Here is a 27,941-nt window from a genome sequence, read left to right on the forward strand (position 1 = left end):
GAAGACACCCAGAATACAAACGTGCATCATAAAACATAGAGACATATAACAAAGGAAAGCGACTCTTTTGGTGTTTTTCTTTTTTTTTTAAAAAATCAACACCTGTTTTGCTTTTTTGCTTTTTTTGCTTTTCTTTATTTTTCTTCGCGGATTCAACTCGATCGTCATAATATCAAGCTCGAGTGGTGACTGTGTTTCGCCCAGTCAACTTTCGCGCTATAGTCATAGCCTTCGACCATGTCTTCTTCTTTTCGATGCGGGCGACAGGATCAGGCAATGCAGCACCGGTAGCTAGAAGCTCTGTCGGAATATCGTCCTGGTGCTTGGCGTTATGCAGAGCCAGCACGGCCATTTGGCCCAGGAAAGACGGGTGTTCAATAAGATCCTCAAGACGGACCTTGAGACCCTCTTGCTCAAGAAGCCAGGTAAGCTGGGCTAGGTTGAAGACATCACCACCGAGATCAAAGAAGGACGAGTCCAACTGGAAATGGGATTGGTGGGTTGGCTTGTCAGCTTCTGGGTCGACGGGGGCCGCTGTGGTGCGGCTGGGCAGGACCTGGTGCCACGAGCGAGACAGAATGTCCGAATGCACAAGCAGCTCTGCGATGGAGCGAGACTTGAGGTGTGCGCTGAGGAAGTGCTCGTCCGAGCGTCGGGGCAGGTCGTCGATTGTCTGGGGCGGCAGAGAGCGCAGCATGCTCGCGGAGGGCAGTGAGTTGGTTGGGTTGGCAACGAGGGATTGCGCAATATCACAGGCCATGTCGAGAACCTTGGAGGCGAATGATGGCATCACAGGTCCCTTCTCGGAGTAGCCGAGAGTCACATCGAGGCCACGTTCACCGGAGGGGCGTGACACCAAGGTTAGATCAGCTAGGTTGTCATTGACGCCGACACCACCCATACGGTACTTGTTGTTGTCGAGCTCCAAGTTTCCCTCGTAATCGACGTTCTGGTGGAAGACCGAGGTGGTGAAGTAGGTCCAGTCAGGCCAGTCGGTACACTGCTTGATGATCTCGCGGAAGCCGAGAGACTCGAAAGGCATGTTGGAGACCTGCTGATCTTGGAGGTAGCGGAAGAGATCAACACCTGTCCATTTCTCGTCGAACTTCACGCGCACCGGGATGACATTGACACAGGGCCCAACAGTGCTCTCAATACCGGGCACTGTGGCGTTGCGACCGCTGATGGTCAGACCAAAGACAACATCGGACTGAGCAGACAGCTTGGCAAGGGCCAGGGCCCAGGCAGCCTGCATGACAGTTGCGATAGTCACATTTCCAAGGGCAGTGGGGGAGATCTCGATCTTCCTGTGAATCTCGGTGAATGCTCCAACATTCTGGAACATGCTAGTACCGTTTCTGCGGACGACTTGTGTCATGCGAGAGCCCCTGAGGAGATCGGACCAGTGGCGGTAATGGTCTGGGGTGATTGTTCCTGGCAGCTGTCGCAAGTAGCCAGCAAAGGGAGTAACCGGAGGCAGCGGGGTGCCTTCATATCCATGCTTAATGGCAGACATGATCTTCGGTAAGCACACTCCGTCGTATTGGGTGTGAGAAAGGCGGACCAAGATACGGTGCTGGTCGCTGCCCTTCTTCTTGACAACGTAGAACTGCACGTACTGCTCGCCCTCGCGCGGTCCGTATTCGCGATCTCTCTGTTGGAGGGTCATGGTAAATTCGTCAAGAGCGCGGTCGGTCTCATAAACAAAGATGCTGGGGCGGATTTTGCGCAGCACGACCTGGAAGAACTGGTCGTGGAAGCACACAAAGACTGTGCGCAGAATATCAAAGGCAGCAACAACCTTCAAGCAACTCTCACGAAGGCGTCTCAAGTCCAGGGGACCATTGCCCTCAAGATAGAAGTAATTAAGCATCCATCGGGACTTGAAGAGAGTTGCCGTCAGAGACATCGCCTGGAAATCGGTGACAGGGAGAACATCGGCGATGCCACCCTTGAAGACACCAATCTTAGGACAGATACCACTCTGCACCGCGGCATCGTCGACGCACGATGGCCTGAGAACCTCGAGGCTCTCGGTAGAGGGGCTTGGCCCCAATGTCGTTGGCGTAATATTGAGCAAATCACTATCAGCCTCCTTGTGGCCGCCAGACTTGAGATCGATATTCAGCATCTGCTGAGTAACATTCGCGGCTCGCACTGTTGTCAGCATGTCCTCGAAGACAGGATTGTTGAAGACATCCGCAACAGTAAGGACCAGGCCCTCTTCGCGAGCGGCACTGACCATCTTCATGGCGGTGATGCTGTCACCGCCCAACTTGAAGAAGCTGTCCTGGTGTCTCACCACGTTGGGTGAGAGGCCAAGAGCTGTGCTCCAAAGATTCCACAATTTCCGTTCCACATCGGCCGACATCCCATCCTCACTAGAACGGGAAGTTGCCGAACAAACACCCGAATCATCTGCTTCTTGTATACCTAACTGGTACGGTGAGTCAGGTATGGTATCAGTGTGACCGCCATAGCTTGACAACCCTTCCGTACGAATGGGCGGCACCGTCAGTTTTCCTTCTCTCAACATCCGACCAATAATCTCATGAACACGATCATCAATGATTTTCTGAATAGCACTGCTATCAATCGCGTCTCCGGTCGACTTTGCCTTGTCAGCCAGTGTGGTTTGGGAGCGATCCCAATCCAGTGACTCGGGTTCAGCCTCGGAGGCGAATGTAGACTGCGCCAGAGTGGCAGCCGGGGATTCGATAAAGCCAGTAAACACTTTGGCGATGGTGTCAGCCAGAGTCTGTGCCTCATCATCAGACACAATATCGTTCCAGTATCTCAAAAGAATACCCTCCTGGCCTCGGGCAATCTCAACGTTCACAGTGACCGCATACTGAATTCGGTTAGTAGTTGGAAGAAAATCTTTGACAGGACTGAAACTCACCTCGCTTGGATCATGTGCGTGCTGAAGATTGAAGGACAATCCCTTGTCCTTGGGACCACCCGCAACAGAGTGGTTCTGAATTGACAAGGTAGTATTGAAGAGCGACTGCCCCTGCCAACCAAGCTCGTGCTGGATGCTGGCCAGAGAGCAGCTTTGGTGGGGAATGCATCGAATATAATCATCTTGAACATTCTTGGACACATCCGTCAGAGTCTGCCGGTCGGAGAACTGGACTCGACAGCAAAGCATGTTAATAAAGATTCCAACCATGTCCTGAATGCCATTGACAGGCGCATCGCGACCGGCCGAAATATAACCGAAACACACGTCATCGGAGCCAGTGACCTGCCGGAGGACGATGGCCCAGGCGGACAGGGTCAGGTTGGCGAGAGTCACAGAGCTGCGCTCGCAAAACTTAAGCAGCTCAGGGAATCGTTGGAAGTTCATCATGACACCCTTGAGTTCTCTCTTGGCTTCGAAAACAGCCGATGGAGCGAGGTGACAAGGGTGAACTCCACCGAGGTATTGCTTCCAGTGACTGAGGGCGTCACTTTGGCTCTGGGTTCTGATGAACTTGATGTAGTCGCTGAAGCGAGGTCCTGAGCCCTCGGTAATCTTTCGCTCGTAGGCGAGAGTCAGGTCACGGAGGAGTACATCGACCGAGCCACCATCGATAATGGCATGGTTAATCTCCAGCTTGAGGATAACACGTCCGGAAGTTGTTTTGCAGACAGTCAATTGGTGAGAAAGCTTCGATTGGCGCATCCCGTTCCTGTCGCGAAGAGAAATTGCAGCCAACTTCTCCTCAACCTTTGAGTCATGGCATTCCACGCGGAGGATATTGTCGGAAAGGTTCTTGAGCACCAATTGATCGAAGGATCCACCAGTGTAGTTGCTGTCGACGAAAATAGTTCGGAGCACAGGATGACGGTCGACGATGGCTTGCCAAGCGCGAGCAACTCCTTCAGCATCGACCTTGCCAGATTTGCCATCCTTGATCTCAAACACAGTATGGAACATGTAGGCATTGGGATCGCGGAGCTGGCTGAGCAAGAGGCCCTCCTGCATGGGAGAGCAGGGATAGATGTCCTCAACGTCATCCTTGTTCCGAATGCCAGCCTTGCGGAAGGTGCTAGCGGTGAGCATCTGGAGGCCGTGATAGTTGATTGGGAGGAGGGGATAGTCACTGAGAGTGGGCTCGGGGGTAGCCGTTTTCAGTGTGAGGATATCCTTCTCGAGGGTCTGCTTGCACTGGAGGATCCAGCGCCGGATTGAGCCCTCATGCTGCATTTTGTTGTTGTAGGTGAAAGCAACATTGAGGCGATCTTTGATCACGATGGCAGATACTTCGAAGAGGGCGAAACGAGCAGTCTGCGAGCCCATGTCACCTGCGACAGCAAAGTCCGAGCTGTCGAAAACGCTACCGTGGTGATGGAACAACGAATCAGCTCGCTCAAGTTGCTGCATTTTACCTAAGTAGTTGAAAAGGATTTCCAACGGGACAGGGAGATCGGCAGCCTTGTCCTGGAGTAGGCTTTTGGCGAAGTAGGGACGTCCATTATCTGCGATCTTGCGCCGGGTATCCTTGACACGCTTGATAATGTCGTTGAGAGCATCTGGTCTTGTCAGCTTTCTATCGACAAGATGAGGTATTGTAAACTTACGAGCTTCCGAATCCACTTGCAAAGGCGCCATAGTGGTAAACCAGCCAACGGTTCTGGAAAGATCAATGTCGGCTTCCCACGGTTCTCTGCCGTGTCCTTCGTTGTAAATAGTCGGCACCTTGCGATCGGTGAATGTGCGAGCGAAGGAGTGAATGATGGCAGACAGCAAGATGTCAACAGTGTCAGTCCGGAAGATGCTGTGGCAGCCGTCCAGGATGAAGTTGGTAGTATCCTCGCTCAACGTGAAGGATTCCATCTTGATATCTCCATAAACATTGGGTGAGCCTTGCATGCCCCAGTAAAGCAAATTCGGCTTCTCGGGGGTAAATGGCAGAGCAATAGTCGCATCGTGTGTCTTGGCTCTCTCGGTCTGCATGGCACACCAGCTTTGGAAGGACAGTGCCTTTTCGAGTGAAAGAGATCCAGAGACAACGAGCTCTTCGAGGTCCTGGAGGACGATGCGCCATGATACCATGTCAATACAGAGATGGTGAGCAACGAGGAATAAGACCTGACCACCGGTGCGAAGGTTAAACAAGTCGGCTGCCAGAATCGGTCCATTGAGAGGATCCAGGCAAGTTTGACTGTCAGCAATCTTCGGAACCATCGCCCGGGTATCGCCCACAGAGTGAACGCGGAATCGGAAAGATTCGTCGACCTCCTGTGAGGTTGAGTTAGAACGTGTTAGATTAGGGGTTTGTAGTGAGCTTACCGCTGCGGTTTTCTGTTGCCAAGTACCGTCTGTAGATGTGCTGAAGCGTGCGCGGAACATGGCATGTTGGCTGATAACAGCCTTAAGAGCGCGCTTGAGGACCTCGCCCTCACAACGGCGAGCGATGCGAACAGTGATGCTCTGGTTGAATCGAGCGGCGCCCTTGAAAGAGTCTGAACTCTGGAAGTAAAGTCTCTGGACAGGCGAAAGCGCAAAGCCTTCACCAGACTTCTCTTCGCGCCGAGAGACAGGTGCCTTAGAACTGGCGGTTTGGGCAAGTTCCTTCACTGATCTGCTCTGCAAGATGTCGTGTAGTGTTAGAACGAGCCCCTGCTTGCGAGCGCGAGAAATGACAGCCATTCCAGTAATGCTGTCGCCGCCTGTGAGAAACAGTTAGTATGTTCACTATTTCGAGATAATGGGGTACTTACCCAAGCTGACAAAAGAGCGGTCGACATTGACCTTCTGTAAGGAGATATTCAACACCTGGGCAAAGATTTCGCGGACGATGCTGAGCGATCCATTCTTCTCTTCCTTTTCTTGCGGCTTCTCTTCGGTCTTGCCACGCTTGATGCGATCGTAATCGGCCATGATACGGTCGTACGATACATCATCAATATCCTCAACCCAAGAGGTGATCTTCTTCCGGTCGAGCTTTCCAGAAACAAGCATGGGAAGCTTTTTGACGAGAGCCCAAGTCTGAGGGACCATGTATATGGGCAACTGGTTCTCAAGATTCTTCTGGACTTCAACCAGCTCGTTGTAAGCATGACGCTCAAGCTCATCCTCATCAACAAGCTCGCAAGGCCTGTCGGAAATTAGCTTGGTATCGGCTGCGACACTGTTCAAAGACATGACAGTGACCAGGCGCTGCTTAAGCGGGCCGTTCTTAGGGAGAACGACGACAGCATGGCGGGTAAGAGTATCTTCAGAAAGGCGATGCTCGATCTCACCAAGCTCCATCCGCTGACCATGCAACTTGACCTGGTGATCCTTCCGGCTGATGTACTGAATAGAACCGTCTGGGTTGTAGTAGCAAAGATCACCAGTCTTGTAGATTCGGCGAGGACCTCGGACCGCGGCCGTGAAGTCCTTGATCCAGGCCGGGTCCGTGGTGAATGCTTCTGCGTTCTTCTCGGGATTTTTGAGATACTCCCTGGCCAAAGGAGCGCCTTCAAGTGCGAGTTCACCGACTGCGCCCAGGGGAGTCAGTCGATCGTGGTTGTCGGGGTCCACAATCCAGGTGAGAGTGCTGGGAATACCGTAACCGATACGCCCAGGATCACGATTGGTGGCAACTGCATTATCAACGACAGCAAACACACAGGTCTCTGTCGGTCCGTACCCGTTCATGAGGTGAACGGAATTGGCCCACTTAGTGATGACTTCATTAGACATCTTCTCACCACCGCAAACGAGGTGCTTGAGGGAAGGCACCGAGGACGGTTCAATGATGCTTGCAATCGAGGGGGTGAGGAAAGTCCAAGTGACATTGAGTCGACGGATTGCGCCGGCGACATCGTTGAGGCGGTCGTCCTCGCTGGGCACACAGATGGTACCTCCGAGCATCAGAATTGCTAGAGTCTCCATAACAGCAGCATCGAAAGTGAGGGAGGCGAATTGGAATACTCTCGAGGTGTCATCCATGCGTACCCACGGGGCGAATGCCATGATACTGCTGACCACGTTGCGGTGCTCGACGATAATTCCCTTGGCCCGACCTGTGCTACCAGAGGTGAATAAAGCGTAAGCCATATTGGAGGGCTTGACTTCAGTTCCGCGACTGGCAAATGACTTGAGGGCGCCATAGGCCTTGATGGTCTCCTTGCTGATGGGGATAACAGTCTTCACAACTCGGCTGTAGCGGTTTGTGTAGTTGGGTGTGCACAATATTATGTTGGCACCGACGTCGGCGAGAATTTCCTCGTGTCGCGAGGTAGGGTGGGAAGGATCCAAAGGCACGTACCCACCGCCAGCGATGAGAATACTAATAAGGGTGACCATTGCCCAAACCGATTTGTCCAGGCAGACTGGAACAAACACTTCTGGACCAACCCCGCGAGAGACAAGGTAGTTGGCGAAGCCGGATGCCAGGTTCCAGAATTCTTTGTAGGTGAGGTCCCCATCCCAGGCACACACGGCCTGTGCATTCGGAGTCTCTTCGGACTTCTCACGAATGAAATCTTGAACGGTGCGTTCCACTGTGAGTGGGGTGCGTTCGTTCCATGTACCAATTTCAGCCTTGTCCTCGGGGCTGATGACCTCCAAGTCTCCGACCTTGCTAGTACTATTCTTGGGCAAGGCAATCAATTGCTGCAGAACATGCGCAAATTGTTCAGTAATGCGCTTGGTCTGCCATCCGTTGATGACGAGCTCATCGTGGTGAACAGTGAATGAGATGCTCGTCTTGGTGACGGCACATTCCACGACAAGGGGGTGAGTGAAGAAGTCCTCGCTTGTTTCACGTTTCTGGTCGATCCAGATCTTGTTGTCGAGCTCGCCATCGCCTGACTGGATCACAAGCAGGTTCTTGAAATCGCAACCCGTGGCGGTATCCTTGTTCAGCTGCCGGATACGCTGAAGACCAGAGTGCAAGTGTGGAATCATTTCGGTGGTCGACTGGTGGATCTTCTGCAGGTACTGCATAGTCAACATGGCATTGTCAACCTGGACACGGGTAGGGACGGTAGTCAGGACAGGACCGGCAATATCTGCAACACCGGGAAGGTCGATATTTCTGCCCGACAAAGTCTCGCCGAAGCACACATCACCAGATGCAGTGTGGGTCGCAACGACGATTGCCCATGCAGCTCGCATGAGGACAGGGATCGTAAAGTCGACGGTGTTGCGGGTGCGGGAAAACTTAATGCTGTGGTGCTGGGTGTTGCCAGCACGCATAACATCAGGCATTGCATTCTTGTTATGAGGGAAGGGAGTGCTCGACAGGCCAGTCAGATAAGACTTCCAGAAAGCGTCAGACTCCTCCATATCCTTCTTCACCAGGTAGTCAATGAACAGACTGTAAGGTGTGCCAGCGCGCTTGTTCTCCGAGGTAAAGTAGTTCTCTTCGACCTTGCGGAATACCAGAGGAATACTCCAGCCGTCATAAAGGGCGTGGTGAACAGACCACACAAAGTAGCTATCGGAGGAGCCACGGGGATGCACCATGGCGTATCCCGTCAGAGGTGCTCCATTTTGCTTGGGCAGGTGAAGGATGTCATTGGGCAGCGCATCGAACGACTCTGCTTCGACCCAGGAGATAGGGGCACCCTTCAGGACAACTTGGGCAAAGTTCATAGCTTCGGTGTGGACAATACGAGTGCGAAGAATTTCCAAGTCGGCCACTGTTTGTTGCCAGGCCTGTTTGAATTTACCAACATCAATTCCAGCAGCAAGGCGGAAGGAGGGCTGAGCAACATAAGCACCGTGATGCTTGATAGAGAGCGTCAGAAGACCCTCCTGCACAGCACTGCATGGGTAGATATCGCTGATGAGGTCCTTGGAGACTTCGCAACTGTCGGTGACTTCATCCATCAGGTTTTCGAGATAGACTCCAGAGGGCAGCAAGGAGAACGCCTTGACGTTTTCTTTCTTAGCTTCAGGAGCTCCATCAGACATGACGCAGCTCCTAGCCATGTCGACCAAGATTGGGGAATTGAAGATGCTGGAGACGGTAAGTTCGATACCTTCTGCTTGAGCAGCGCCGACAAGGTTCATGGCGGACAAGGAATCACCACCCAGACCGAAGAAACTGTCATCGGCTGTCACAGAGCCAGCTTCAAGCTCGAGGGTCTTTTCCACAAGGGCCACAAGCGTAATCTCTAGGCCAGTGGATGAGGAAGGCTCCCTTCTGTCTGAGGTGTTGAAGGTAATGTAAGATTTGAGAGTGTCCTTTGACAAGGTCTGAACCATGGCGCGCAGTCTTCGGCGGTCAATCTTCGCCGAAGAAGTGAAGGGCAAGTTGCGGATAGGGAAGAAGAGTCGGGGTATCATGCTCTGAGGCAGAAGCTCGGGCAGAGAGCCCTTCAACTTCTGAATGGTATCCATGTTAGACACAGAGATGGGCAGTAGCAGGGGGTCGGCTCCAGAAATCGTGGGAGCGAATTGATCGCTGCTGCCCCCGTTGGAATCCGGGTCATGGACGGTGAAGAATGCGGCGAGGCCCTTGGCGATGGTCCGTTCCTCGGGAACAACGACATCAACAGCCACCTGGGAGTCCTCAGGTAGGCAGCGGAGACATTGTTGTTCGATCTCCTCCAGTTCAATTCGCTGGCCATTGAACTTGATCTGAGTGTCTTTGCGGGAGATGAAAGCCAGACTGCCATCGCTGTTATAGCGAACAAGATCACCAGTGCGGTACATGCGATCATTGCGCTTGAACACACTCTGCAAGCTAGCGTGACGGTTCCACGCAGGATTCTCGAAGAATGAGGCCTTGGTTTTTTCCTCGTTGGCAAGGTATCCACGAGCAATGTTGCTTCCTTCAAGGATCAATTCGCCGACCGCACCAACGGGCAGCAGACGGTTGGAGTTGTTTGGATCCACAATCCAGACTCTGCAGTTAGGAGATGTTCCAATGGATGTGGGATCATCGTTGACACGGTTGCCATCCCAATCAACTTTGACACCAACTGTGGCAACGACAGTGGCCTCGGAGGGACCATAGGCATTGATGACACACCGGTCACCCCAGCGGTCGATGTGGTTGGCGGGCATCTTCTCGCCACCTGTGATAATGACCTTGAGTGTGGGGACGTTCTTAGGCTCTAGGGTATTGACGATGGCAGGAGGAGCCGAGATGAAGGTGGCTTCCATACGGCGGATGGCACCACCCAAGTTGTTCATACGTTCCTCCTCGCTGGGGATACAGACACAACCACCAGTCATGAGAATCATCATGATCTCCAAAATGCTGACGTCAAAGGTATAGTTAGAGAACTGCAAAGCACGGGTGGTGGAGTTCATGTGCAAGGAATCGACCAGGGCGATCGCGGTGGTGCTAAGGGCAGTATGCTCGACAACAGTCGCCTTTGGCTTCCCAGTCGTACCAGAAGTGAAGATAGCATATGCAGCATTGTTCGGGGTAGGACGAACACCAGGCAAAGCTAAAGGCGAGTCAGGAAGTTGGGAGATTGAAGTCTGACAGACGGCGAACGATTTCGCGCAGAGCTTCGAAACTTTGGTGTGGACTGAAGATGAGCACAAGACAAGATTTGTGCCGATTTCATCGATGAGCATCTTCAGTCGGGAATCCGGGTGGGATGGGTCAATTGAAACGAAGGCTCCACCCGCCTTCAGAACAGCCAGCTGAGCAACTACAGCCCAAGCTGACTTCTCGAAGCACAACACCACGAATGCTTCGGGCTTGATTCCAAGACTGGAGAGATGGCGAGCCAGACGACTAGAGACGATCTCAAGCTGCCCATAAGTGAAATTCTTGTCCCAAGAGCAAACGGCTTCTGCGCGGGGGTGAAGGAGCGCCTGCTGCTGAATCAACTCGTCGGCGCACTTCTCTACTCTAGGGGGGGATGCGGCATTCCAATCGCGGATTTGGCGAACTGAGCGCTCGGGTAATATATTGATGTCTCCGACGGTGCGGTCGCGGAGTTTGTGGGCTATCAGATCGTCCAAAGCTTGATCAAACATGTCCATGACATGGTTGACCTGGAAGGAGGAAAGAGTTTCTGAGGAGTAGTTGAAGTGGATCTCGGCGTATGAGTGCGAGACTTCAGCTTCGACCAGGATCTTGTAAGCACTGGAGGTGCTTGGCTCACGGGTACTTCCTTTGGGAAGATGGGAAGCCGTGCGATAAATCAGGGAGGTGTTGAAGAGGGTTATATCATCGAGTCCAAGCTGGTGTTTGACGGCATCCAGGGTAGCTACGTTCAACGCACTGTTCTCTGAGTCCTTCTTTGCTTTTTGGAGAGTCTCATGGAGCTTTTGCTCGTTCTGCACGAGGAAGCGGCAGGTGGCAATGCCGTTGGCCTCCAATTTAGTCTCTGAAGTCGAGGCAGAATAGCCAAAGCACACATCGTCCGAGCCCGTGTACCACCGGAGGACAACGGCCCAAGCAAACTGGAAGATAGTTTCCGCAGGAATGCCAGACAAGCTGCTGAAGGCATGGATGTTGGCGGTCTGCTTGTTGAGCGTGCGGGTGCACCGGCCATTGTCGCTTGCCTCATGGGAGAGGGCCGGGAAAACGCAGGGCTCTACATCGGCGAGATACTCCTTCCAGAAAGCGACGTTGACCTGAGAGAGACTGGCATGACGTGAAGTCCGGTTACCAGCCTTGGATCCGTTCCAACGCTTGATGTCGAAAGCCTCGAGAGCACTGCTCGAAAGCGCTTTTGTTTCGGTCTTGAGGGCCTGGCGGTTTAGCTTTCCAGAGAGGGTCAGGGGGAGGGAGGAAATGGGGATGTAGAAACTAGGAACCTTGCTAACAGGAAGACTGGTGCTCAGATTGGCGTGCAGGCTGGAGATGGCATCTTTCAGCCAAGGTGTCGCGGACTGGAGGACGCGATCCCCAGAGGTGAGCGGGGTGGTGTCGGGAGAAACCACGAAAGCAACGAGAGCATTGGTCTTCACATCATCACGTTGCAGCTGGATTCTCTCCACAATATACTTCTTCTTGTGGTCCAGGAATGAATCGATGCGCGCTTGAGTCTGAATAAGCTCGCTAGACAGGGCGGATTCATTCTTATAGTTCTTTCGGCCGACGAAAATGAGGGAGCCATCGGATTTGTATCGAACAAGATCTCTGGTCTTGAACAGGCGGTGTCTACCCCCTTCTCGTCGTCCAGAAAGCCAAGAAGCGTTCTCGAAAAAGTCGCTGCTATCTACGGACTGTTCGTCGAGGTAGCCCCGAGCAAGAACGGGCCCCTCAAGTACCAATTCTCCAACACCACCGATCGGAACAAGACGATCGTGGTTGGCGGGGTCAACAACCCACGAAACACAGGAAGTGCTCTTTCCAATGAGGGAAGCCTCGTTCTCATCCTGAGAACAAAAAACGTGGAAGGAGGCAGCCGAGCTCTCACATGTTCCGTACAGAACCTGCAATTGGAGATCATCGGTCTGCCAGTATTCAAGAACGCTCTGAGGAACCACTTCGCCACCTAGGGCAATCGATCGCAGTCCCGGAACATCCTTGGGAGAGAAGAAGCTTGCGGCTGTAGGGGTGATGCTAGCAACATTAACGTGGAGCGCATTGATAGAGGCGGCCAAGTTGAGGGGGTCAATGTCAGCCGGAATGCAAATGCAACCACCCCACATGAAAGTGCCGAATGCCTCCACGATAAATGCATCAGATGTGTGGGGTGCAAACTGCAGAGTCCTGGAGACATCGGCAATTGCCATGGTGGTAGCAAATGCTTCGGCCCGGGTCATGACAGTCGAATGGTCAAGGACGACACTCTTAGCTGGGCCAGACGTGCCGGCAGTCATAGCGACGTATGCGATGTCAGATGATTGTGTCACTGGGTTGAGAACCTCATCGGCGAGGTACTCCAGAAGAGACTCGCTTACAGGGATGACGTACGGGACGGCATCCTCGAGGACCTGAGCCTTCTCCGGGGAAGCCAGAGCAACTTGCACGGCATTGTCGGCGATCCATTTCTCAACAAGAGCCAGACTCTGAGATGTGTCAACCGGGATACATCCACCACCGGCTTTCATGATTGCCAATGTGGAGACGATGTTCCACACAGACTTCTCGAAGCAGATGGGGATCAGGGTGCCAGGACCGACGCCGAAGGTGACAAGATAGCTTGCCAAGCGAGAGGAGAACTGATCCAACTTGGAGTAAGTCAAGTTCCCATCCCAGGCAGTGACAGCCAATGCATCAGGGACCTTCTTGGCCATCTCTTGGACAACCTGATGAGCGCACTTCTCAAAGGGCTTGGGGGTCTTGCCGTTCCATGACATGATCTGGGCGCGGTTGTCCTCGCTCAAACTGTCAAGCTGGCGAATTTCGCCGTCAATGTTCGACACAACGTTCTCAAGGCAACGAAGATAGGTATTAGCCACATTGGCAGCCTGTGAATCCGAGAGGTTGGTAGTCCAATAGTTGAGGTCAATGCGAGCAGTGGTGTCCATGGCCTCGATGTTGATGAAAACTGGGAACTCGGCGGGATCGTGGATTGAGCCAACCTCAACGCACTCGATGTCACTGCTGACAGCATCCTTAGAACTGGGAAGTCGGCGGTAGGAGACACCGGAATTGAACAAATTGGTGTCGGATAGCTTCAAAGCATGTTGAATGTCAATGAGCGAAGTGTGACGGTAAGGAAGGCTCTCCATGTAGTCGTTCTGGATTTGGTGCAGCACATCACTGAGCTTCGCGTTATCAGCAACCTTCATGCGGCAGACTAGAAGGTTGATGACAGGTCCAATAACCCACTGGACGCCCTCGGCAGAGACATCACGTAGGGATGCCATATAGCTAAAGGAGACATCGTCAGATCCACAGAAGGTGCGTAGAGTAAGGCCCCACGCAGCATTGAAGACATTTGCGAGAGTGATTCCGCGCTTCTCGCAGACAGCTTGTAGTTCGTTGAGGGCTTCGAAGTTGACCGGTATGGACCGAAGTGCCTTTGACGATTGTTGGCCGTCAGTGAGGGCGGGGAAGTGGCACGGCTTAGCCTGGTCCAAGTACGAGCGCCAGTAGTTGATGCTGGCTTCCTTTGGCGCATCCTGAAGGTACTGCATATAATCTTTGAACAAAGGCTGAGGGCTTTCCTCGAGTCTGCCAGCGTATGCGAGCTGCAAGTCACGGAAGATAATTGAGATCGAGTTACCATCCATTGCAGCGTGACTGAGCTCAATGCGGGCAAACAGCCTGCCAGTAGGTGTCTGGCAAATAGTGAAACGATACGCTGGTTCCGGCTCGCTGTAATCCTTGGGGTCTTCCTTGTCAAAGGTAGCAAGCACATCATTTTCCCCTGAAGACTGCAATAAGACGGGAGCAACATCATAACTCTTCAGTACGACCTGGCAGAAGGGGTCCCGAGGGGTGAGGTTCTCAACGAATATCGTGCGGAACATTGCATGATGAGAAACGACCTTCTGCCATGCATCGACGAGGCGATCGAGGTTTGGCTCACTAGATCCGCTGGCCTTAATTTCAAAGGTGTCGTGGACAGCGTAGTAGGAGCTATCACGCTTGCGACCAAGGAGGATACCCTGCTGCATGCGGGAACAAGGGTATATATCCTCAACAAGGTCCGGGGACTCGATACCCATAGCAGGCAATTTCTCATTGAGCAACTTTTCCAAGGTAGGGTAGGTTAACGACAGCATGGGGAATGAGCTGAGAGTCAAACGCCGTTCGAGGGTCGGGAGCTGCTCGGAGAGGGTTACAAGCAGCTCCTGGCATTCAGAAACCCATCGGTGAATACGATTCTGGTGCTGCATGAACTTATTGAAGGAGAAGTTGAATCGAACCTTTCCAGACACGACCATCGCAGAGATCTCGAACAGACCGAAGCGGGGAGTATCGGCGCCAAAGTCAGCGGCACCGCCTCCTTGGCCAGCTTCTCCGGCCATCTGATCAACAAGCTGGAAGAGACCATCCTGCCTTTGCAGATCGCGATGTTGACCGACATAGTTAAACGACATCTCAAAGGGATGAGGGTGTTCTGACCCTTGGTTTCCCTGAGCTGGCAGGACGCGGCTGGTGAAATCTGCGCGACCATTGTCCGAGACACGACGACGGAGATCCTTCACCTGGATGAGGGTATCAAGGGGGTTGTCGGACTTGTATGTAGACACGAAGATTGGGTGCAGAATAGTGAACCAACCGACAGTATGCGAGATATCAATGGAGGGGTCCCAGACTTCTCGTCCATGGCCTTCGTTGTAGATCGTTGGGAGAGAGCGATCGGGAAACGCTCGGCCAAACGAGTGGAGCATCGCTGCCAGGAAGAGGTCAATTGGCTCTGTTCCAAGAGCTTTGTGACATTCTAGCAGAATGGCATTGGTGTGGGCTGGGTCGATTTCAAACGAGGCACAATCCACATCGCCATATGTGGTTTGAGTGTCTGTTAGCCCCCAGTAACCAAAATTAGGTGCGGCGAGAGCGTCGGTTGCAACTTTATGCTCAGCCCGGAGGGTGTTGCAGTGCTCATTCTGCAGGCGGCACCAGGTCTGGAAAGGCAAGGAGCCATCACTGGTATTTGTTTTCTCCGGGTTTAAGATGATGTCTTCCAAATCTTCTAGAAGAATTCTCCATGACACAATGTCAACAACCAAGTGGTGAGCTGTCATTGACAGGACGTTAGGCTTGCCCTTTACCAAGAAATAATCGACTGCAAGCAACGGCCCAGAGAAGCAATTGATAGAAGATTGGCTGTCGGCGACATGAGTCTTGACTTCGTCCATGCTGCCAAGACTCTGCATCCGCCATCTGTAAGATCCCTTAATATCGCGAGTGATGTGTTGGTTGGATGCCATTGCGAATCCTGTGTTAGTGAATCGTGCGCGGAGCATGGAGTGTCGCGATACCAGAGTTTCGACGGCCTTGCGGAGGGTCCGTTCATCGACGGGTTTGTTCAAGCGAGTGAGGATTCCTTGATTGAAGTGGCCTTGGCCCTCCTTGCGTACACCGAAATGAAGAATTTGGATGGGTGACAGGCTAAATGGTTCATCAATAGCTTCTTCGTAAGTCGTAAGGTGATCGATTGTCTTTGCGCGGGTTGCGAGGTCGCGGATTGATTTGCTACGAAGCAACTCCTGTACAGAGAGGAAAACCCTCGCTTCTTGCAGAGACCGATACATGTCATAGCCGCGATCGAATCACCACCGAGGGCGAGGAAACTCTGATTCAAATCGAGCTGGTTCTGGGGAATGTTGAGGACACGGCTATATACAGCTGCTAAAGCTTCTTCTCTGTCGTTGGCGGGCTGCGAGGCCTCTGTGCCAACGATTGCAACAGAGGCATTGTTTTGAATATCTGGATCATTCTCCATACCTGCGACCCAAGTGGAAATGCCCTTGCGGTCTAGTTTCCCTGATGGCAGAAGTGGCAGAGCTTCAACACACAACCAAACCGCGGGGACCATGTAGGTGGGGAGACGACCTGATAGACGCTCTCGGATTCCTGGGACAAGCTCGGCCTTTTTCGAGGCAGAGACGAGTCGTAGAAGTTCCAAGTCCGAGTCAGACTGTTCCGCAAGCAAGCCAGTAGACGACACAACTGCCGCCAGCCGTCCCTTGGAGAAACCAGTCTTAGGGAAAAAGACAGAGCAATGAGTGACGTTCAAATCTTTGCTAAGCTGATTCTCAATTTCGCCGAGCTCGATTCGTTGTCCGTGAACCTTGACCTGCGTATCCTTGCGACCGACGTAATTCAGGGCACCAGTGTCGGAGTTGTACCTGACGAGATCACCTGTCTTGTAGAATCTACGGTTAGAGCCACTTTCAGGGTCCAATTTAGTCCAAGCAGGGTCGTAAATGAACGATTCGTTTGTCTTTTGTGGATTATTCACGTAGCACCGGGCCAGGGGTGGGCCTTCCAACAGTAGTTCTCCGGGGCAGCCCACGGGGACCAGTTCATCGTGGTTATCAGGGTTCACAATCCAAGTCCTCACGCCAATAGGCAACCCGATATCTTTACAATCGGTGTCAGGTGTGACATTGGAATTCAGCACGGAGGCCACACTGGCCTCGGTAGGTCCATAACCATTGACCAGTTTGATTTTGGACCAAGTAGCCAGCTGTGATTGCGACATTGCCTCCCCAGCCAGGACCAAACTCTCCAGTCCTGGAACGCTCTCGATTTCAATAAAGCCGATGAATGATGGCGTGAAGCACGCTTGCGTCACTCGCATCTCGTTGATGGTGGTGACAATATCGTTGAGCCGAGCTTCCTCGCTCGGAATGCACACACAAGCACCATGAATGAGCGCCGTCAACGTCTCGGACAAACTGGCATCAAATGTGTGGGCGGCGAATTGAAGGCATCGCGACTCCCGATAAATGCGCAAACCGGGTCCATGCACCATCGCCCCGGATAGGAATGCGCGGTGCTCCAACAGGGTTCCCTGCGAAACATAAGTCAGCTATTCCTGCAGCAAATAATATTTTTAATCTTCATAAATGACTTACCTTGGGTTCTCCTGTTGATCCAGAGGTAAACAGAACATAAGCCGCATTTTGACTTGTGACACCTGATGCAAGGTTCACACTGTCCGCGGGGTCAGACAGAGGATCTAGGGTATCAGCACAGAGGGGAATTAATGTCTTTGCGATAGGACGAAGTTTATCGGCAAGATGCTGAGAGCACAGCACAACCGGTGCCTGAACCGATTGGATGAGAGCTTGCAGTCGGGAAGTTGGGTGAGTCGGGTCCAATGGGACGAAAGCTCCCCCGGCTTTCATCACGCCAAGCATTGCAACAACGTTCCATTTCTGTTGAGTCCCGATGTCAGTATACACAACTTAATAATTCAGGAACATTAATTCATGAAACATTCGACTTACCGATTTATCGAAACACAAAGCCACGCGGATTTCCGGCCCGACTCCCTGCATGCGAAGATAGCATGCAAGCTTCGATGCCTGGTGATCCAACTCGGCGAACGTCAAACTTCCATCCCACGCACACACAGCCTCACGATCAGGTCCGCTCAACATTTGATCGTGTATGGCCTCGTGAATGCAGCGATCGTAAAGTTGTGGAGTAGTGGCGTTCCACTTGCGGATGCGTTGCCAGTCGTTCTCCGAGAACAAATTAAGCTGGCTAATAGCGGTGTTCTCGGCGGAAAGGACTTTGGCAAGCAACTGCTCAAAAATGGTTGCAATACTCTTCATCTGTTCCCCGGACATGTCACCCTTGCGCCATTCGAGGAAGATGCTGATGTCTCCACGCAGCACCTTAACATGAAGACGGACTTGACACTGCGCATTGTTAGCCCAATTGCAATTTTGTCGAAAGAAAGATCCAATCGTCAATTTGTGCTGGAGTAGACTAACCTCATCTGGAAGAGCTGTTGCCAAAATAGGTTTTGAAGGAGAAGCAGGCGGGTCGTATGTGCGCAGCATGAAGATGGTGTTGAAAGGAAGATATGCGTCGGAAGCGGCCTCGGAGCTTCCATTGGGCTGGCGATTCGCACTGTTTGCGCGCACCTTATCTACAATTGCTGTGATGGAGTCGTTGTCGTCGATGGATATGCGGATCGTCGAAATGTTGACGCCGGTAGAACGCTGTACAGATGATTTGGGAGAGCGGGAGTCACCCTCGAGATGTTGGTAACCGAAGCATATATCCTCGGAGCGGATATAGTAATGCAGCAAGAGAGCCCAGGTTGCTCGTAGCATTGGGTCTAGACGGCCTTCGTTCCATGCGGTTAATAACTGCGCATGTTGAGCAGCCGTCGGTCTCGTCTTCATCGAGACTGGGCGTTTAGGCCCGTCAACCGTCGAAGCGAACCGAGGAAGATAGCACTTGGTGGATTGAGCCATGGCATGTAATGGCTGGTTATTACCAGGCTGTCTTCTGTCTTTCGTTTCGTGCTTTCCGGTCGATGGAGAGTGTTTGTATGTGTGGGCCTAAAGTACGAAGGATGAACGACAGTATTAATTCGACAGTGATTCAAGAGCGCACGCGAACTCGGACGGTCTCGCCTTATTTTAAAGAAGTACGAGTCTTTTTCTAAAAAAAAGGTATTTTCCTACCACATCGAAAATAGCTACGGCCGGAGACTGCATGGGCCACACTCTCTCCCAGTAATAGACGCTATATATATTCCTTGCATGGGATCTAGATGGAAGGGAGAGGGAGGGTGAGAGACAATACGTGGATTCAGGTGTACTTGGCCCCCTGTGGAACCAAGTCAGACACTTTTCTGCTTTGCTAATTCTTTTTCTTTTTCCTGTTTTTATTTCCGAGAGAATTGCTACGTCGAATTTCTCATTTTCTATTTTGAACCGCCAAGGTAACCCTTGGAAAAGGACTAGCTTACTCGAACTAGTACGAAAAGGTAATCATGCAGGGGAAAGGTCCCTACTCTCTCTCTCTTCTGGGTGTACTTTGTACTCCGGAGTGCTCTTCCAAGCGAGAACCTGCAGTTCCCCCGATCAGGAACCCTTGCGGTCTGGAACGTGGACCTAGTGGTTCAGAACAGCCGTCAGGGGCGTGAGGCGTTTTAGCCCCGAATCAAGTTCAGATTTGATGGCGTTATCGTCTACAGGTTTTTTTCGCCCTAAGCTTACAATGTTGCAATGCTGACGTTGATGGCTTCGTTGTCCATGTCAATCCCGGTTAGGCAAGCTGGCGAACAGGTGCATATTCCCAGATAGGATTTACATAATACCCTCGCTTCATACCGCGGATATAGGCTCTTGCTTCTCCGATGCATTGGCATCGCCACAGATATACGAGCCTCGTGAGGCGCTTATAGGTTACGATGTACACCGACTGATGCGCACATGGCACTGACCCCGGACTACTTACTCCAAGCTCACCTCTACTCTGGAAGCTCTGGTGCTGGGGACGCATGGCATGGAAATCCGAGAACTGGGGTCTGCATCAGTAAGGTGTGGCGAGCTAGGACGGGGGTCGAACGACGATTTACCGCGCAGTTCAGGCACTACCGCAGCGAGGGTGTAGTGGAGGGGGCGATCCTGTCCGGTGATCGCGATGGGAAAGTTAATTTGCCGGAATCTGACACGATCGTGTCTTGGAAGTGTTGGAGAAGTTTGGGGGACGTTCAGGAGTCAAGAGAGAAAAGAATCTCGAACAAAAACTTGATTGTGGGGTTCAATCTCCGAGCTGAGGTTATCACGCCCTTCGTGCTTCGGATCTCCTAGTCTATAAATCCGAATATACAGGGGTAGATATGACTAGCATCGGAGGAATACTCGGTTAAAAGTGAAATAATATTGGATCTTGTTAAGGTATGGCCGGCTATTGGATCTTAGAATGAAATTTGAGCTAGTTTATAGAAATTTTCACGGAGGGAATGGATGTAATCTAATGTGTACCTGATGTGTAAGACAGGGAACAAATAGTACGCCACTATTATGATCGGTTCTGCAAGGGCCTTCAAGGGATGCGGGCATATCCGAACCAAGCGACCTGTCGACTTGGCGTGTATTTATATATTAGTAACATCCACAATACGTTCAATAGCTCAATACTAAGCAAGAATATGAATATAAATCCAAGCGAAAAGGGGAAACAAAATATCTTATTCCGTACTCGGTACAGTTCCTCCGATTATATCCAGCTGCGTCAAAAACATGGGACTCATGTGGTACAGATCTGCATTGCTTTTTTTCCTGCTTCCTCACGTTTTCTTTTCTTTTCTTTTTTTAGTGAATTTAAGTCGCTCTCGTATAAACACCTGGAAGGTACAAAGGTACATTTGTATGCCCGCTATTCTCACTAGTTAAGACATTAATATAAGTGCATGTCAGATGTACCTATTGGAAAGTGGGAATTTTTTTTAGAGATCCACACGGGAAAGGCCGTGATTAGTGTTGGGAATCCAAAAGCTACACAGACTAGCACTAGTTGGCACTTATGACGGGCCAACCTAGCGCCCGCAGGTTGGCGTCGATTGTGAACTAGTCCAATGGAGAAATTTGACAGGTTAATCTTATTGTCGATCACCGGACCGATCACTATGTGAATTTCGGCACGCTTTGAGCCCCCCAAAAAAAGAGCAACATCAATCAACAAGTATATATCGACATAAGGGAGTACAAAACATACAAAACATAATACGGAAATGTATCTGCGTAGGATAATTTGAAATCCTCTGCACATGTGAGCACAAATGGTGCAAAATGTACATCAGTGGGGGTCATTATGCATAGGATTCGCCACCCATCAACCACGCTTCTAAGACAAGGGAAAAAAAGAAAATGATAGACAAAAATCCGGCTTACCCTGGTCAGCTCGGCTCCATCGGGGACAGTTGGTCCTCACGCACTATAGTTAGCTGTAGGTACAGATCCCGACTCATGCACATTGGCCCAGCGCGCGCCACGCGAACCACCACGTCTTGGAATATGCAGGATTTCAGGTTGGGCAGCCTCAATTGAAATCAGAAATACCGACGACAGCCGAAAACTCCGAAAGGATTCTATGTGGGCCATGCCCAACAGTTAAGTAAAAAGGAACGATTGGCCCGGATGAATTGAAGTTGCGAATCCCTACCGCCACTACCGAGTCAATAGAAGCAAAAAAAGACGCCATGACAGGTGGAGTTGGAGCGATTGGCGATTCGATTGTGGATTGTAATCGTGACGAGGACTCGCAGAAAGCAGTTGTAATCTGCATCGTATTTCCTAAGGATTTTTTTCTCCGAATGTGGAAGATGCAAGCGATTTCCTTCACCGTGTCCGACTTCAGCTTCTGCGGTCAAGTAGAGTTTGAGAAATGTATGTATATATATATTGTAGGTTTGGAGAGTGAGAATAAGAATAGTAATAAATTAAATTAAATTAAATTAAATTAACAAAAAACACTGTTTCGAGCCTAATGCCCCAGATCTCCCATCATACAGATAGAGGCTTTTCTCCTCACATGAGCGGGCAGCGATTTTTTGCCCTAAGTCGACAGGGCACTTGGGCCATATGCGCTAGACATTGGCCATTGCAACTCATTCGAGGTGATTGGACTCATTGGACTCTAATTATTTTATTCCTGCAAGGTAACACGAGTCCCTCGTGTCGCTCGGGGTTTACTCACGGTTTCCTTGACTCCAGGGGCGAAAAGATCTAGTGATGCTAATGGTATCCCCCACATCCCCAAGGGGGAAAAAGGAACCTATCCGCAATTTGCCTTGAGAATCAGGACCACTACTGATGACGGAAGTGGAGTCATGAAATCACAAGTGCAATCTCCCAAGGTCTTATAGTAAAACAAAATAAAATAAAATAAAAACAACCTACTAAAAAAGAAAGAAAAAACGAACCAAAATAGATGCAGCGGAATGGATCCATACACACCTAGCCCGAGTGAAGATGAGCTCACAGGGCATTGCCAGTAATAGCATTGTAAGATGGTTGCATCAAGTGTTGTATTCATGCCCACTTTGATGCAGCCAACCAGTAACAGGGTCATAAGGGTGAACTCAGGGTTGTAGTTCTCCTAGATGTAATGAACTCCTGCCTAGAGGGATACGGACCTCGTTTAGCCCTATGTACCTCTTACTATGGTGACCTAGTAGTAAAGCTGACTGTTCTTATGTCACTTTCTGATGCATCCGATCTAGACCAAAAAGCCGCAAGTTCCCCGAGCTAATGCAAGTTCTTTTAACCATACACTCTTTTGAATTCTAAATCCCCGTGCCGCTCGTTATTGCTCGTTATTGCGTCTTTCTTTTCTTCAACCATCCTTCTGTCGCCAGGTGGTTCAAGGAATAGACATGACATCCTCTCGCTATTCAGGGCCTTCGTGCCGCGATCTAGATAATACTCTCCGTATTGATGCTGGATCCTGTCGCGGAGGATTCGATTTCTCGCTTTTGTTTGAGGAGACTATCCTCCAGATTTTACCTATTTTATTAATGCTAATCATTATTCCTGTTCGTCTGTGGCATCTTTCGCAAAAACGAAACAAAATTGTGCGATCATGGTTGGTCCTCATCAAGCTTGTAAGTTGAATGTTTTGCAATACTCTGCTTTCTGCAGTTCATATGCAACCCCCCGATCCCCCTGGTCTTTGGAATTGGTGAACCATTGAATTTGGAATACTGTGATCTAATAACGATTTCTGAACAGGCAGCTTGGTTGGCACTGCTGGGTCTTCAAATTGCACAAACAGCCCTATGGGCCCTTCCGGCAGCCGACAGCACCAAGACATCAGTTCCAGCCAATGTGATCTTGACAATTGGCGTACTCGCTCTCACTCTACTTTCATATGCAGAACACACGCGCTCTGTGCGACCCTCCTTCATTTTGAACACCTACCTCTTCTGCAGCTTGCTTTTCGATATCGCTCGGTCTAGAACTCTCTGGCTTCGCAGTGTGGATGCCTTCAATAACATCCTTGCCATTGTCGCTACGGTAGCGGTGGGTGTCAAGTTTGTTCTGTTCGTGCTCGAGGCTGTGGAGAAGAGACACATTCTCAAATCGGAATACACCGGTTATCCTCCAGAAGCGACTGCAGGTTTCTATAACCGTGCGGTGTTCTGGTGGCTGAACCCACTGTTCAAGATCGGTTTCACCGGTGTGCTGCGAGTAGAGGATCTCTTTTTATTGGATAAAGAACTGAGCTCTGAGCGCCTCCTGGCTCGATTTGATGAGAAATGGAGCAAAGGTAATTACTTGTCCTGACGATATGCGGTTTTCTGTCTCTTTTGCTAATATGTCTTCAGTGACAACTAAATCGCCGAACACTCTCCAATGGGAGTCATTGAAGGCTGTCAAATGGCCTCTGCTTGCAGGTGTCCCTGCTAGAGCTTGTGTCGTAGCCTTCAACTTCTGCCAGCCTTTGCTCCTGGAGAGGTCGCTCTCTTTCTTCAATTCGCCCGTCAACAAGGGTACCGAAAACATTGGATACGGACTCATTGGCGCCTATATCATGGTTTACGGTGGACTGGCGGTCTCAATGGGCCAATATCAGCATCTCACTTACCGCGGGATTACCATGGTTCGTGGTGTGCTTGTTACAATGCTATACAAGAAAGCCAGCTGTCTGAGCCTCGGGGCGACTGATCCCGCCAACTCACTCACATTGATGAGCGCAGATGTCGAGCGAATCACACAGGGATGGCAGACCATGCACGAGATCTGGGCGAACTCGATCGAGATCGCTTTGGCTATCTACCTTCTCAAGATTCAGCTTGGAATTTCCTGTGTTGTTCCCGTTTGCGTCGCTCTGTTTGCTTTGGTTGGATCATTGGTCGGCATGTCCTTTGTGGTCGCACGACAGGCCAAGTGGCTGGAAGCTATCGAGAAGCGCATTTCCTCTACTTCCGGTATGCTTGGGTCGATCAAGGGAGTCAAAATGCTTGGCTTGCAGGATTCCTTCATGAAGTTCGTTCATGGTCTTCGGATCAGCGAGCTGGATATCTCCAAGAAATTCCGTACCCTTCTGGTTTACAACATGGCCTTTGCCTGGTTGACTCGCGTTTTTGCCCCGATCTTCACCTTTGGTGTTTATGTCGGTATCTCAAGCGAGCCTTTGAGCGTCTCTCGAGCTTTCACCTCTCTCTCTCTGTTCTCGCTTCTGGCAGACCCGCTCTTGACCTTGGTGATGGCACTTATGTCTTTTGCTGGCGCTGTTGGATCTTTCCAGCGCATTCAACAGTTCTTGGATAAAGAGGACCACGCTGATCGCAGGAACAGCTCCTCGCAGACTTTGTTCCTCGATGATCTCGCTGAAAAACGCATGCTGTCGAAGGCTAAGGACCTTGACCTGTCTTCCATTAACTCAGACTCTGTTGAGTCGCTCAAGCGCACTAGTGTTCCGCCTTCTGTAAACGCCGTCGTTGTCCAAAGTGGAAGCTTTGGATGGGAAGCCGACAAGGATCCAATTCTCAAGGACATTACCCTAACCATCCCTCAAGGCAGCTTCACGGTTCTCATTGGGCCGTCTGGATGCGGTAAATCTACTTTGCTCAAGGCTCTCCTAGGAGAAATCCCCTGTTCCGAGGGCAAGGTTGCTCTCGCGTCTCCCAGCGTTGCATACTGTGATCAAACCCCGTGGCACATGAATGGCACTATCAAAGACAGCATCGTTGCGATGTCTGACTATGATCCTCAATGGTATGCCTCTGTGATTCGGGCTTGCGCTCTGGAAGAAGATCTCGCACAGTTCCCTCGTGGCGACGCTGCTGTTATCGGAAGCAAAGGTATCGCCCTCAGTGGTGGTCAAAGCCAACGTATCGCACTTGCACGAGCGGTCTACGCCCGGAGAAAGATCGTGATCCTCGATGATGCCCTCAGCGGTCTGGACGCTACCACGGAAAATCACATCTTCCACAGCCTTTTCGGGCCCAGAGGACTTCTGAAGGAGATTGAAGCTTCAGTTATCGTCGCTTCATCTTCTGTGAAACGTCTTCCCTACTCCGACCACATCGTTGTCTTGGAGGCAGGTGGTCGGATTGGTGAACAGGGAAGCTTTGCTTCTCTGAACAAGACTGGTGGATATGTGTCAAGCTTCGGACTTGGGTTGCCTGATTGGGAGTACAAGCCTAAGCGATTTTCCGACTCTCCCAGTTACAGCAGCATGGATACTATCCAGAAAGAAAAAGAGGCATTGATCGAGAAGCCAGAGCATGCCGATAGGGGTGGTGATCTCGGAATCTACACATACTACATCGACGCCATCGGATGGCTCCCTGCGATTATCTTCATAGTCGCAATGGCTAGTTTCGTGTTCTGCATCTCATTCCCCAGCATCTGGGTAAAATGGTGGGCCCAGTCCGACACCGCACACCCCAAGCAGGAGATCGGCCACTATCTCGGTATATACGCGATGCTTGGCTGTCTTGCCATGCTCGCACTGATTGTCGGCAGCTGGCAAATGATCATCACCATGGTTCCAAAGTCCGGCGAGAGCTTCCACCGCAAGCTGCTAACCACTGTCCTCGCCGCTCCAATGCTGTTCTTTTCTACTACCGATAGTGGTTCAATCCTCAACAGGTTCAGTCAAGATTTGCAACTCATCGATATGGAGCTTCCTATCGCTGCGATCAACACTGTTGCTACGTTCTTCCTTTGTCTGGCACAGATGGCTCTTATTGGAGTGTCCTCCAAATACGCCGCTATCTCCTTCCCGATTGTACTCGGTATCTTGTTCCTGATTCAGAAGATGTACCTGTGCACCTCGCGCCAGCTTCGTTACTTGGATATCGAGGCCAAGGCTCCGCTGTACTCGCACTTCACCGATTGTCTTCAAGGACTTGTGACTCTGCGGGCCTTCGGATGGCAACACGCCATGGAGAAGAAGAACATCGCGCTCCTGGACCACTCGCAACGACCCTTCTACTTCATGTTCGCTATCCAGCGCTGGCTCACTCTGTCGCTGGACATGGTTGTTGCGGGAATCGCTGTTCTTCTGATCGTGCTGGTCGTTGCCCTTCGTGGATCAACCCTCAGTGCAGGCTACGTTGGTGTTGCCCTGCTGAACGTTATCCAGTTCAGTCAGAGCATCAAGCTTCTGGTTACCTTCTGGACCAACTTGGAGACGCATATCGGTTCCATCCAGCGCATCAGGGACTTTACGTCAACTGTCGAGTCGGAAGACAAGCCTGGTGAAGACCAAGACGTGCCCCCTAACTGGCCCTCGAAGGGTGCAGTCGCCTTCCACTCCGTCTCTGCGGCTTACAGACCCTCCGAGCCAGTTCTCAACGATGTCTCTCTCACTGTCCAGGCAGGCGAGAAAGTCGGCATCTGCGGACGCACTGGAAGGTATGACAACAATCTCCAATTCGATATTCTACGGATCCTATTCTAACAAAACAACAGTGGCAAAACCTCAATGATCATGAGCATCTTCCGAATGATCGAATTAACCAGCGGCATGATCACCGTGGACGGGGTAGACATCAGTCGACTCCCGCGACGGGGGATCCGCTCACTCATCAACGGCGTCTCACAAGACTCACTCCTATTCAAAGGCAGCGTCCGCTTGAATGCCGATCCAACAGGCAGCCATACGGACCGAGACATCTTGGCAGCGCTCAAGAGCGTCCAACTCCTCCCTGCGATCGAAGAAAAGGGGAACCTGGGCACAGACGTCGACGAGATCCACCTGTCTCACGGCCAAAAGCAGCTCTTCTGTCTTGCCCGCGCCCTGCTTCGCCCAGGCAACATCCTCATTTTGGATGAAGCAACTAGCAAGTAAGTCACTGCTCCCAGTCCTCCCTCGCTTCGACCCACATTTCCACTTCACAATTATTTTTCCCAATCCCCTGCATGAGCCTCCATCCGAGCGCGGGTAATTTCCTTCCCGCTTTGAGATCAGTACAATTCAGCCACACACACCGATTATACCCCCTTGCTGCAAGATCCAACACTAACCATTCTGAAACAGCATCGACACCAAAACAGATGAAATCATGCAGCGCGTTATCAGAGAGAAATTCTGTAATCATACCATCATCGCTGTCGCCCACAAACTTGACACAATCCTTGACTTCGACCGTATCGTCGTCTTGGACGCTGGTCGCATTGTTGAGAATGGGGAACCATACGCGCTTCTCACTGAGCCCAAGTCGCACTTCAGCAAACTTTATGCTAGTGCCATGGCGACGGAGGAGTCAGATTAATCTCTCTGTTCTTTGTTTTTTTTGGTTTTTTGGTTTTTTTTTTAGGGTCGGTTGTTTGATTGATTTTGGCACCTGTACAGGTTGAAGCGTCTGGTTACGATTTTCTTTTGGCGTGACAATCTTCCACATTCCCTTTTTCGAGGTACATATCGACAACAACATACTGATTTTCGGGCCTTTGCTGCTCGCTGGCGTTATATATTGGTGTTCTTGTTTGGGCTCATGTTCTTGTTACTTTTTTGGTTCTGATATGATGATTATTATGCTCTTCTTGACTCTCTTTCAATACTTTTATGACATTTTGGAGTGATATTTATGGTTAACTCCTTTATTTGACTCTTAACTCTTGATCCGTACGCTTTATCTTGATAATCTAGAGAATTAATTCAATCTCTGTTATGACTTTGAAACTCCTCTTGCAATTTTCTCTAGTAAATCGA

General features: G+C 51.0%; 2 protein-coding genes across 2 annotated transcripts; one reads left to right on the forward strand and one right to left on the reverse strand.

The window, feature by feature from the left end:
• Positions 1-172: 172 nt before the first annotated feature.
• On the reverse strand, positions 173-18,736 carry nrps1 (uncharacterized protein; the record flags this gene model as incomplete). Its single annotated transcript, XM_057275233.1, has 9 exons — positions 173-2,851; positions 2,903-4,518; positions 4,567-5,227; positions 5,279-5,658; positions 5,710-16,032; positions 16,074-17,316; positions 17,381-17,683; positions 17,756-18,172; positions 18,248-18,736. The coding sequence occupies 9 exons, from the start codon at positions 18,734-18,736 to the stop codon at positions 173-175; spliced, it is 18,111 nt and encodes a 6,036-aa protein (XP_057139871.1).
• A 3,823-nt stretch (positions 18,737-22,559) lies between these two features.
• On the forward strand, positions 22,560-27,806 carry abcB (uncharacterized protein). The gene is made up of 5 exons (XM_057275234.1): positions 22,560-22,878; positions 23,006-23,543; positions 23,602-26,641; positions 26,699-27,073; positions 27,267-27,806. Exons 1-5 carry the CDS (start codon positions 22,651-22,653, stop codon positions 27,499-27,501), a joined length of 4,416 nt encoding a protein of 1,471 aa, XP_057139872.1. The 5' UTR covers positions 22,560-22,650; the 3' UTR covers positions 27,502-27,806.
• Positions 27,807-27,941: the final 135 nt, after the last annotated feature.

The sequence above is a fragment of the Penicillium samsonianum genome, assembly GCF_028829775.1.
Source record: "Penicillium samsonianum strain IBT 33392 chromosome Unknown utg000002l_segment0_segment0, whole genome shotgun sequence".
In the NCBI taxonomy this organism is placed as follows: Eukaryota; Fungi; Ascomycota; class Eurotiomycetes; order Eurotiales; family Aspergillaceae; genus Penicillium; species Penicillium samsonianum.

What these genes read in the sequence shown, in the direction of transcription:
- abcB (XM_057275234.1), top strand. Translation starts at nt 22,651, where the DNA reads ATGACATCCTCTCGCTATTCAGGGCCTTCGTGCCGCGATCTAGATAAT. An exon ending in GGTTGGTCCTCATCAAGCTT is followed by an intron (nt 22,879 to 23,005) that starts GTAAGTTGAATG and finishes ATTTCTGAACAG; the next exon opens with GCAGCTTGGTTGGCACTGCT. An exon ending in TTGGATGAAGCAACTAGCAA is followed by an intron (nt 27,074 to 27,266) that starts GTAAGTCACTGC and finishes ATTCTGAAACAG; the next exon opens with CATCGACACCAAAACAGATG.